Raw genomic sequence first — 13,086 nt, forward strand, 5'->3', positions numbered from 1 at the left:
TTTTGTTGTATATTAGGTCATTCTAAATGGAAAATGTATGTACTATTTTCTAAATGTATTATGGTAAAGGCTCTGAATTGTAGGAACATTTATTGGTTTCTTGGAGTGGAATTAAGGGCTCATTTGGGTTTTAGTTTGGCATGGATTGTCTTTGCTTTTGTTGTGTTGGGGATCAAACCTAGGGCCTTCTGCATCCTAGACAAGTACAGTAGCAATGAGCTACACTCCTCATTATTCAGAGTTCTTTAGGAAAATTAAGTCTACTGTTGAGTACATAAATAAATTGAGACCATACAGATTTCTCTTACAGAGGAATTTCAATGACCTTAGGTAGATGCTCTATCCTCCTAGAGAGAGCAAGTCATTCCCAGTTCTTCTGAAGCATGGGTTTTACAGAGAGACTTCCTTCCAAAGAGCAAGTATGGAGGGAGGAGGAAAAGAGGGTTTTACAGAGAGACTTCCTTCCAAAGAGCAAGTATGGAGGGAGGAGAAAAAGAGGCATGTCCTAGGGGAAAAGCCTGGTAAACATGCCTTGGTCAGGTGACTGAGATCAACATCACCAAACAGAAACAATGCAAAGCTCACCTTCTTAGTAATTTCAATGTCATTCAAGTCATGGAGTTGATGTGATGTATCCTGGAAATAATGAAATAAAAGTGGCACCCTCTTGATGTTACCTTGTGTTCCCAAACTCATAGCCCCAATTTAACCAGGAGGAGATCCTCTGATGAACCCCAGTGGAATGTCATTCTACAACATACCTGACAGGTCATCCACAAAAGCAAGGAATGCCTGAAAAATTGTCACAAGCAGGAGGAACCTACAAAGTTAGGAAGGCTAGCATTGGGATCTTAGAATGGTCAAAGATATTATGTATTAAGTTAAATTTGAGTCCAGCACTGGTGGCTCACACCTTCAATCCCTAGTTACTCAGGAGGCTGAGATTTTTGAATGGCCTGGCCTTTCATGTACAATAACATATCAATATTGGTTTTTGATGATAACACATATTCTGAATTCAGGTGAGGTCTTTTGCTGCCAGATTTCTACCCCTTGAATACCCTAGGCAAGCACTTCCCTGTGGAGCTACCACCCCAGTTCTCTTCTTTTAATTTTAGGTACAACCATAAGTTTTGTTTTTTTAGAAAATGCAGCTGAGCACTGGTGGCTCACACCTTTAATCCTAGCTACTCAAGAGGCTGAGAACTGAGGATTACAGTTCAAAGCCGGCCCAGGCAGGAAAGTCCTTGAGACCCTATCTTCAATAAATTTCTAAACAAGACAAAACAAAAAAAGAAGTGGAGCTGTGGCTCAAGTGGTAGAGCACTAGCCTTAAGCAAAAGAAGCTCAGGGACAGTGCCCAGGCCCTGAGTTCAAGCCCCAGGACTAGAAAAAAATTAAAAATGAAAGAAAATGAAGTGGTGGGCGACAGAATAGATGAATGACTGAGTGAGAGCAAGTGATGTGTGGAGAAGGCAGAGAAGAATTTCTGTGACAGGAGTAGCGTGTCTGAGACCTGCTCAGTGCAACTGTTTAGCCTTGCTGTTTTACAGTTAATCAGATTTTTCTCCTTGTCAGGTTGTCCCTTGGGCCGAAGTCAGAGCTAAGAGATTAAATAATAGTAAACAAGGAAGATGCTTACAATCTAATAAACAAGTAATAAATTACCAGAACAGGGTGGTGTGTGTGTGTGTGTGTGTGTGTGTGTGTGTGTGTGTGTGTGTCTACACTTTCTTTCTTTCAAATTGACATGGCATTGGCAACTCATATTCCCATTACTCAATATCAAGCACTGTTCACATCTGGACATACCTCACTCTTAGTTTTTCATGCATGATCATGATAGCAAAGATTATACATTAGCATTTTTGCCCCTTATGGAAAAAAATTAGATGACTCAAGACAATAGTGCTTTCTGACTGTCTTCCAATCGTGGACATCCCACCATCTTCCCAGCCAGGGCAATGTTATTATGAGTTCAGTAAGTTCCTCCAGCCCTTTAAAACAGCACGTGTCATGCTATGCTCATTGCCCCGTGAGCTCTGAGTTAACTCAATGGGGGAGTCAAGTTCATAGACTCAGGGAAGATAAAACTGTGGCTTGAAGGGCCTCCTGCCTTCTCTGTGTTCTAATCCTCATCTGTAAGTTGAGAATAATAGACTCTGCTTCTGAAAATTAAATGATTGAATGCCTGTGAAAACCTCTGAACGGTTACCTATCAACTTTTCAGTAACAATAACTGTATTTATAAATATGTATGTATACATACATATATAGGTATATGCATATAAAATACAGTGTTTCAGACACATATACAAATAATCTCCTAGTAGAACATATCAGAGCATCCTAGATTCTCAAGTTTAAAAACAAAACAAATCATTTCTCTGCCTGAATCCATCTCTTCCTTGAGTGGTACCTCTAAAGTCACCTTTCCATTAAAATCCTATTGCCTGTCATTAGCTTCTTCAGTAACTACATCAGAATGCAACTCAGTGGGATTGATAATTCCAAAAGAGATGTGGATGACCTTGTTTGCAGGTGCTGGGTAAGGTGGGGATTGGGACTGGAATAAATCTATAGCTCTCTACTGGCTCATGTCTAATGCCTTCTTAGTCAAACAGCCCCTGAGAGTCTTTAGGAGGAAAAAAAAGGGCTTAGTAATGAGCTACAAAATTAGAAGCAAGTTGCGTAGGAAAGTTGTAATGAAAGTTGTAATGAACAGGCTTCCTACTCTCTTTCGACACTCTGCCTATGAGTCACCTTCCCATGTATCCTCCAGGGAAGGGAGCAAGTAAAGAAGCAGATGTACAGAGCTCTGAGCTCTGAGGTTATCTCAGAGGTGGTTTCATATCCTCAATTAACATCATTTATTTATTTTGTGGAAATTCAGAGCTTTAGACTAAGCTAGTTGCCAAATGCTAGACACGTACAGCTAAAAATTGCTTCAGAATTTACCCTCCACTTTTTTCTTTTTTGGTCATTTGGTCTTTTAGAAACAAATGGAAAGGGCACAGTTTATACGTGTTACATCCACTTCCTGTGCCCTAACCCAGCCTAGAGAAACAGTTTATTGCTGTTCCATTCTAATTTAAGTATTCATTTAGGAGTATCTCTATTGTTAGATACTCTATAGCTGATGGGGACCCTGAAGTGAGCTGAAAAATCATTCTTTTCATCCTTTTTAGAACTTACAGAAGACATTAACAAGCAATTACAAAGCAGTGTAGAGCAAATGCTCAGCTGAGCTCCAGGTTCTATGAACACTGTTAATCTAGACCAGAGGCTGAGGAGGTCAGGTTGAGATTTCATGGAGACACAAGAGTTTCACCTGCAAGGGATTAAGTAGGAGAAGTCAGAAGGAATAGAGAAGCAAATTCTATAATGAAAGAAAAATTGACTTACAGGAGAGAGAATAAACAAGAATCTTTGAATGCTTTTCCACCTGCCAACGTCAGCATTACTGGGGGCAGAGGAGTCATCCAGGCAGATACATAACATTTGCTACTCTGAGCTTTGGACTTTAGAGACCTGAGAAGGCCTGGATGAGAGGTGAATCACGAGGACTGGTCTTAGGTACACAGTTGCTATGGGCCAGTAAAATGTTTACTGAGAACATTTTTTGAAAAATTGAAGTGCAGCAAAGATTTTTGAAAAATGTCTCATGTATTCCTAGCTTCTCCAGAACGTTTATCCTAAAAGGTGTTGGGTCTTGTCAGAAGCCTTTTCTGCATCTACTGAGATGATCATGTGGTTCTCGAGCTTACTTCTGTGTTGATGTGTTGTATTACATTTATTGATTTGTGCATGTTGAACCAGTTCTGCATTCCCAGAATGCATCCTATTTGATCATAGAGTATGAATTTTATGGTTAGTTATTGAAGTTGATTGGCCTGAATTGTATTGAGAAGTTTTCTATCGATGCTCATCAAAGAGATAGGTCCTATAGTTCTCTTTCTCTGATGAGTCCCTATCTGATGTGGGGGATGAGTGTAATTCTGGCTGCACAAAATGAGTTTGGTAGTGATCCTTTTCTATTTCATGAGGAATTTTAGGAGCGTTGGTGTTAGTTCACCTTGGAAGACCTTCTGCTGTACATCTATCAGGTCCTAGGCTTTTCTTGGATAGGATGTCTTTTATTGCCATTCCAATTCCTTTGCTTGTTATGGGTCTATTTAATTGGTTTTATCTACTTGACTCTGTTTGGGTATACTGATGACCCCCCTAGGAATGTATCCATTTATGTCGGGTTCTCCAATATAAGATAGTGCCTCTGTTGTATCCCTATCATGTCTGATCCTTCTTTTTTTGCTTTAGTTTTCTTAACAGTGCTGGTTATCACCTAAAGACTGTATGTTTTACTTAATTACCATAGCTATTGTTTACCTCCTTTGTTGAGAAGATAAGCTGTATGGGGACAAGGATTTTATCTGCTCACTGTTACACCTCACTACCTAGAAAAGCATTTGTCAATTAAAGGTAGTCAATATGATGCATTATCCCGAGTTTCTGTTTACAAACAGAATGTCTTTGGGACATTCTTTATAAATGTTTTTGTTGTCTCCAGAAACCTCTGAAAGAGCCCAGGATCAAACTTGAGTTCAAGGCAAAGGACACAGTGATTCGCTTATATGCCCTTCCCAGGCTAGTTGCATTTCACATCCTGCCCAACCTTTCCTTCTCTGGATACATGCTCAAAACACCACCCAGGTGAATGAATCTATGCACTTGAGATGGAATGTAATGAGAATTCCCTGAGCGTCTGTGTGAGTCACTTGTCCATCACTGAGATAAACAACTGAAGAGGAGAAGATGTTCACTTTGGCTTACGATGCCAGTGGTTCCTCTTCCTGGGTAACTCAGTCCATGCTGTGGACATGGGGTGAGGCAGAGCATCCTGGCAAGCAAGTGCACAATGTGAAACAACATGTCTCACCTCAAAGTGACCAGGCAATTGCCAAACCAATGGAGGGGCCAGGGACAAGGCATATCCTTTCAACACTTATCCTTCATGACATACTTCCTCCTCCTAGGCTTCACCTGGTAAGTCCACACCACCTGCCAATAACCCATCAAATTTTGACTCAGGATGGATTAATCCATTGATGAATTCAGAGCCCTTATGATCCAACCACTCCCCTCAAAGCCTGTCAGCTAACAACCGAGCCTACAGGAAACATTTCAGACTCATACCATAACAGTATCCATGAATCAAACTAAAATTGTGCTAAGGGCTTTTCCACCATGTCAATCACATATAATAAGCCTATACTTTCTTGAACACTAATTAACAAAAGTTCAGAATGACCAAGGATAGTATCCAGAGGCAATGAATAACAAAATCAGAATTTGAACAAAATCGAATTCCAAAGCCCCCTTCTTTCCCTACTATTCCATGTTTTTTTCCTACATAGAATCAAATGGAAAAGGAGGGGAAGACCCTCAGCTGGAGGCCAGTTTAAGATTCATTTCACAGAAGAGTGACTATGTTTAGTAATCATGTAGTGAATATTTCAAAATAGCTAGAAGAATTTGAACAGTCTCATAATTTAAAAAAGTGATAAATATTTGAAATGATGGATTTTTTTTACTAGCTTGACTTGATCATTGACAATGCACACAGGTATCAACACATCACATTATTCTCCATAAATACATACAATTACTTGTCAATTGAAAATGAAACAGAGTCTATGGCCATACCACCCTGAACACACCCGATCTCGTCTGAAAATGAAACAAAACTTAAATGATCCAGAAACAAGTCAGTTTTTCATCATTGTGAATTCTGTAGTGTTTGCTTGTTTCTGAGCTCTCTTTAAAATGTTTTCCTTGAGGAATGCCAATCCAAAGGATTTGTTCTTGGTGAAGTAGATAATTCATCTCACCTCACCCTACAATTCCTTCTCCAAGGCCCTGATTAGTAAAGGCTGTACAATAACATGTGTACAGATGAACTCTTGGACAAATGATAAAGTGAGTGATCACCAGAGTTCTTCCTATTTTCTTCACCTAGGATGTGTTATGTGTGAGGTTGAGTTACCTTGTAAGCCTGCAGAGAGCTCTTGATTAGCAATAAATATTCATTACTAAGCCTATACCTCTAACCAGACTTGGAAATTAATTTCAAAAGCCTCTCTTAGCAATGAGAATGATTGGTTTCTAAGGAGCTACACTGATTAGCCAAGAAAGAAAAAAAAAAAACCCAACAAGGAAACTGTGTGCCAAAACTGAGGCTTAATCATATACTCACACAAATGTAAAAGAAATAGTTTTTCAAAATCCAGTTGGCTGTTTACTGCATACTTAACCAAAAACTTCTCTCATCTAAGATTTTCGGCAAATAATAAGTTTCACGTGATCTCATTTACAATCCCCATTTTTGTATTCCATCCTAGCCATTTTTTTTAGGGAAAAGGTGAAGAGTATAATTGCTTCAATTATTGTACACCTAAATCCATAATAATCATTTCCTCAAGATTTTATCACAACAATTTGGGAAATAATGTTTCATAAAAAAGTGATCAATATTTTTGGAAAAAATAACGTATGACTTAAAAAAATAGAAAGAAGGAAACAAAACCATTCCTTACTCATTACCTCCAGACTTCCACTTTAAATACATCTGGGGGTGTTCCCCACAAGGGTTTATAAATACTGTTGTTATTTGCCTTTTAATAGTTGCATAATCTTCCACTGAGTAATTATACCATAGTATGCTTAATCATTCTCTTTTCATAGCGGTTTACTTAGCTTAGATCGCCAGCATTAGGAAAGATGGATCATAGGCTGTCAATGGTTTCATGTTTATTTCTGAACCAGAAAGGGTATGTGTGGAAGTGACTGCTTTCAGGGGTGGGGCATGGGTGGTAAGCATCCTGACCTAGGATTCGCCACTTCTGCCACCCTGTACACACGCCTCTTTGTCCTCTGCCTCTCCTGCCTGCTGAAACTCTTGCACAAATTTTAAGCTCTCTAGAATTGTGTGCTGCTCCTGTGCTCAGCCCTACATAAGGCAGTAACTTGGCTGTCTTTTCTTTAGAAATTTCAACATCGGTAAATAGCAGGCAGAACTTTCATCATCTGCTTTTTTCCTGAGCCAAGAATAGATGATGTTGCTCTTTGGTTTATTTAAGAAGTGACCTGTGTTTGTCAGGAAGAGTTTCCAGAGCTCTTACTACCTAGCTGGCCTTCCACCCTCAAGCGTCTCTCTCTTTTCTTGAAACCCTCATGTGAATTTCTCTGGGCACAGATATAAGAGTGTGTCCTCCGTGGCTTGAGCACTTAAATATTGACAACATTCTGTATCTTTGGGGGGGGGGTCAAAGAGGAAGAACCAGAAGAAGGGATCATTTTGTTTCCTATATCCAGAGATTTTATTTTACTTCATCCATTTTCCTTTTAATTTACTTATGTTTATTACCTTTCAGTAATCATACAAAGGAGTTTCCATTCACCATGTCAATTGTTTCAGTATAATGCATCATGATCAATGTCACCTCTTTGATCATTCATATCCAGAGTTATTTTTGGTGTGTTAGACATAGTATGAAAAGGCGACACGTGTAGAGTGCTGTCTGTATCTTTGTCAGGAAAGGTGACAAAATGATTCCAGGGTTAGAAAACATGCACCTACCTTTGCTATTGCTGTGTGGGGTGACATGTACCTGACATACCATGTGATAGAGCAAGTACAGTGGTCAAGTGCCATCCTAGCCACAGAGAGAAGCACAAATAGGAGGATAATAATGTGGGATGGCCTGGGCATACATATGAAACTCTATAAAATAGCCAACACAAAAAGTGGTTAGCAGAGTGGCTTACGTGGTACAGTGCCTGGTCAGCAAGCACAAGGCTCTGATTTCAAACTGAATACTGTTAGAAAAAGAACAACCAACTATGACTTACAAGTTATTTGTACCTTACAAAGTTATTTGTAGCTTACAAGTTATGGTTCCTATCCTGAAAGTTGATACGGGTGATAAATGCATATGCATGTATATGTGAATGCCTACATATGCATATGGACATATATACATGCACATACATACATGCATACTTATAGATGTATAGATAGGTAGATTAGATAGATAGACAGAAATAGATAGATAGATACATAGATAGATACATAGATGATCTGTTCTCTTGTAATCCCTGTTCTCTCTCTCTTTCTTCTAGGAGAATGATATTAACCTAACTCACATTGAATCCCGACCTTCTCGTTTAAACAAAGATGAGTATGAATTTTTCACCAATCTGGATAAACACAGTGTGCCTGCTCTAGCCAGTATCCTCAAGATTCTGAGGCATGACATTGGTGCCACTGTTCATGAGCTTTCTCGAGATAAGGAGAAGGATACAGGTAAGAATCCGAAGAATCTCATGACATGTGACTCCACCCCATCTTTAGAAAAATATCAGCATGATTGATACATAGTCAAATGACTGTAGTGAGGCCCAAGGGTGAAGATGGAGGTGAGAGATCTTGTCAGAGCCTAGGATGTCATAGGCATGCAGTAGATTTATTCCTCTCCCTCCTCCTTAAGGCATCTGTTTCTTTTTTAAAAAATGGTATTTATTTATTTATTTATTTTCAAAGTGATGAACAGAGCATTTACAGTTTCATACATAAGGCAGTAAGTACATTTCTTATCAAACTTGTTACTTCCTCCCTCGTTTTTTTCCCACCTTCCTCCCTCCCCAATCCCCTTCCCTTCTATTTCTTATATTAGTAGTCTTTCCTGTGGTGCTATGTCTGTATATATGATTGTTTCCTCTCTGGGCTATCATACTGTCAATCTTCTATCTCTAGAGGTGGGACTTCTTATAAATGCAAATTCAACACATTTAACCCAGAGGGCTGTGTCCAAGACCTTCTCATAATATACCAGCCTAGGCTGTGTTCTTGATCTTACAGCTTTCACTGTTACCCTCTGTCTCTTATTTTCCCCTTCCACTAAACTGCAAGTTCCTTGTGGGCAGTGAGTGTTTTTTTTACATGTGTTTGATTTCTCGGAGTTTAGCCCAGAGATTGACAGGTAGCAAATACAAGAATTATGGCCTGGGAATATGGCCTAGTGGCAAGAGTGCTTGCCTCGTATACATGAAGCAAATACAAGATTTATAAAGACTTTCTCTATCCCATTATCTACTTTACTGAAGCTGCCCACTGCTGTCCCCTGGACAGGAAAAGGGTGAAATTGCAGGAGTTGGAAATATGGTTTGGGGTTAAGAAGACTTGGTCGCAAGTCCTACTTCTTTCATATATTGGCTTCTGACAAGCCCTTTTCAGATTTTCATAGAGCTTTTGTCGTGATCAAAATGGGCTCCTATGTAAATGGTACTTAGAATAGTGCCTTCAATATTGCATAATGATAGTGTGGAGACTTTATTATGATAACAATTAGCCTAACAAGAGTATAGAGAAAAAGGTGATTGCTTGTGGATCGAAAGTGGGTTCAGATGAATGATTCCTTTATCAGCATCAGTTTGTTATACAAGGGAATTTCATTTTGACCTAGTCATAGAGGCAAACGATATAACTCAGACTCATCTCCTCCATCATTCTCCTTCTTCCTCCATCCTCCCTTCCCAAGACAATCTCAGCTATCTCTGTTTGCATAAAGTATTTCTCCATCAACCCCCCACCACTTTCCACTAAGACCAGAGACAGAACATGATTTACTTCCTTGGTATTCATTTGAAGTGCACAGGGCTCAAGACTTCCATAAGGGTATGCACACAGTAATATGGTAAACTTTAATTAGATTGAAAAATATATATGTATATGTGTATATATATTACACAAATACATAGATGAGATAATGTATGTGCTTACATATATATTGATCATATGAACTTTTAAATAGCAACGTGTGTGTGTGTGTGTGTGTGTGTGTGTGTGTGTGTGTATCTATGTGTCCATCTTGGAGCTTGAACTCAGGGCCTGGGCACTGTTTGTGAGCTTTTGTGGTCAAAGCTAGCATTCTATCACCTGCACCAAAACTCCATTTCTGGCATTTTTGGTAGGTAATTGGAGATGAGTCTCACAGACTTTCCTGCCTAGGTTGGCTTTAAATCTCAGTCCTCTGATCTCAGCGTCCTGAGTAGCTAGGATTACATGTGTGAGCCATACCAATACCCTTATTTTTAAAATAATATCTCATTATTTTTAAAATAACAGTATTAGACTTACAAAAATGATGGAGAGGGCTGGGGATATAGCCTAGTGGCAAGAGTGCCTGCCTCGGATACACGAGGCCCTAGGTTCGATTCCCCAGCACCACATATACAGAAAACGGCCAGAAGCGGCGCTGTGGCTCAAGTGGCAGAGTGCTAGCCTTGAGCGGGAAGAAGCCAGGGACAGTGCTCAGGCCCTGAGTCCAAGGCCCAGGACTGGCCCAAAAAAAAAAAATGATGGAGAAACTTCAGAGAATTCCCATTTGTCTTCTTCCTTCTCATCCCTGGTTTTCCCTATTAACAACTTACATCTTTTGGAATTGATGACTCGGTGCAGATATGTTATTATTATGAACTAACTAAAGCCCACATTTTCAGAAGCATGATTTAGGTTGGACAGGTCTGTTGTTTTGTTTTATTGTTTTTGTTTTTGTGCTGGTCTTGAAGCTTGAACTCAGGAACTAGGCACTGTCCCTGAGCTTTTCTTTGCTTGAGGCTAGTCTTCTACCACTTGAGCCACAGCTCCACTTCTGGCGTTTGGCTGTTTGGAGATAAGAGTCTCAGAAACTTACCTGTCCTGACTAGATTTGAACTATGCTCCTCATATCTCAGTCTCCTTAGTAGCTAGCATTATAGGTAGAAGCCCCCAGCATTTGACCAGTTCTGTTGGTTTTAACAAAATGTGAAAGAGGGTCAACACAGAATAGTTTTATGGTCCTGAAATGTTCTCAGCTCTACCTATTCCTTCTTCCTTCTTCACACTGGCCTCTGGTTGACTTGCTGCATCCAAAATGTCATAAAGTTGGAATGATGTGGTGTGCAGCCTCTGAGACCGATTCCTTTGGAGTCATAGATAGATAATTTCTTTTTTATTGCTGAGTAATATTCCATTCATGAGCTTTACCACAGTGTATCTATTTATCTAAGTTAAGAACATTTTGGTTTGGGGTGGTTTTGAATACAGATATTATAAGTATTCATGTGCAAGTTTTAGCTGTGGATTGAGTCATTAGCTCATTTGTGTGCAATTGTAAGATAAACTTTAATGTTTTGAATCTTTTTGTTCTACTATAAAATAAAAATAATCCTTTTTCAAAAGTCTGAAGTCATCTTTAGGTTGAGAGGATTTCATCCACGATAGTTGACTTGGCCAACAAGCTTCAAGTTGTCAAGGTGCTGGTTGCTTATACCTGTAATCCTAGTTACTTAGGGGGCTGAGCTCTGAGGATCAAGATTTGAAGCCAACATGGGTAGAAAAGTCCAGGAGATTCATACAGCAAAAAGCCAGAAGGGAGGTGTGGCTCAAGTGGTGGAGTGTCAGCCTTGAGTGAAAAAGTTAAGGGAGAATGCCTAGACCCTGACCTCAGGCTCCAGTATCAAAACAAAACAGACACTAAGTTATAGTTGGATAAGAAAAAGCAAAGTCCTGATTGGTATGGGTTTTTCCCCCCTTTTGAAAAAATAAAAGGCTTTTAATGCATAAAAGCCAAATAAATGTCTACTTTAGTTGCATATTACCTTCCCATCTTTATATTCTATTATGCAGTAGGTGTTTTCAATCTAGAAGATAAGATTTGGATGTTTTCATCACAAAAGGTAATCTATGTTTGACTAAATACACATACTGACCCTGACTTGAACTTTTTGCAACTTATACATGTATAAAAACAACACCTATAAACCTATATGGTCTTTCTTTCCCTTCCTCCTTCCTTTCTTCCCTCCTCTTCTTCCTTTCCTCCTTCCTCCTCTATTCCTTCTTTCCCATCCTCTTTCCTCCCCTTCTTCTGTCTTCCCCTCTCCCTCTCTCCCTTTCCTTCCCCTCCTTCCTTCCTTCCTTCCTTCCTTCCTTCCTTCCTTCCTTCCTTCCTTCCTTCCTTCCTTCCTTCCTTCCTTCCTCCCTCCCTCTTTCCTCTTTTCCTTCCTCCTTCCTTACCTCCCCTTGTCACCTCTCCCCTCCCTCTTCCTTCCCTTCTTTCCCTTTCTTCCTTCTTCCTTTTTTTGGTACATGGGATTGAATCCCAAAAGGCCTTTATGTCTTTATTATGTTAAGAATAGATGCAGTTCTTCTGTGTCAATTAAAAAGTAAAAATAGCATTTTAACAGGCAGAAATGCCTTAAAATGAGACACCATTTTGTAAAACAGGCCACTGAACTATTTTCTGAAAAGCAACTTCAAGCCCCCCTTTCCCCCCTCCCCCCCCCAGCCAAGGAGGTCTCTCCCATCCTCCTCCTAGAACTCCAGCAGGGAGCTCATGTCTGGGTCTGTTCTTGCCTGCAGTGAATAGCCATGCAGATGGGCTCAGGTCTGTGGGGTGGGCACATGGACTACCTCCTCTCTCCAGCCCTTTCTGCCTGCTTTCCCCTTCAGCCTCCCAGGCTGATGCCTATCCTCTCCTGCACTTTCTGGGCCACCTGCTCCCAACAGGAGCTGCAGGGCCTTTGGGACAAAGGACCTGCGGGATCCCAGGGCCAAGCTCTGTCTCTGGTTAGAGCAGGTGGAGGGCAGGCCAGCTGGGGCCCTGGGGCCGGAAATCAAAGCAGTTGACAGGCAGGCAGGCGCCCCTTGGGGAGCAGGGAAGATGTATGTGGACCAGCTGCATGGAGGGAGGGCTACAGCTTGAACTGGAGGCTCTGAAGGGAGGCTCTTCCCAGGGAGAGTTAGGAAGGAGTCCAGGATCCTGAAACCAGGCTATATAGATGACTTCGAGCAAATTACTGATTCTCACGGCCCCCTATTCCAAGAGTCTCTGTCTCTAGGATTAATGAAATCATAGCCATGTATGTGTGGGAACAGTGCACAGTGTGGGTGATCAAGGGTTTTAATACACATTCTCTTCTTCCCATTGCCATCATTGTTATTAATAACACCATGAACTCAGGGTCTACAGAAAGCCAGTGTTTACA

At 40.4% G+C, this 13,086-nt stretch overlaps 1 protein-coding gene across 1 annotated transcript in view; it reads left to right on the forward strand.

Annotated features, from left to right (window-relative positions):
• Positions 1-13,086, forward strand: part of Pah (phenylalanine hydroxylase) — a 57,672-nt gene that overhangs the window by 4,626 nt on the left and 39,960 nt on the right. Inside the window, exon 3 of the mRNA XM_048357067.1 lies at positions 8,179-8,362. Coding sequence (XP_048213024.1) covers positions 8,179-8,362 — 184 coding nt within the window. The remainder of the gene's footprint in view (positions 1-8,178; positions 8,363-13,086) is intronic.

This window comes from Perognathus longimembris, chromosome 1 (assembly GCF_023159225.1).
Source record: "Perognathus longimembris pacificus isolate PPM17 chromosome 1, ASM2315922v1, whole genome shotgun sequence".
Lineage (NCBI taxonomy): Eukaryota > Metazoa > Chordata > Mammalia > Rodentia > Heteromyidae > Perognathus > Perognathus longimembris.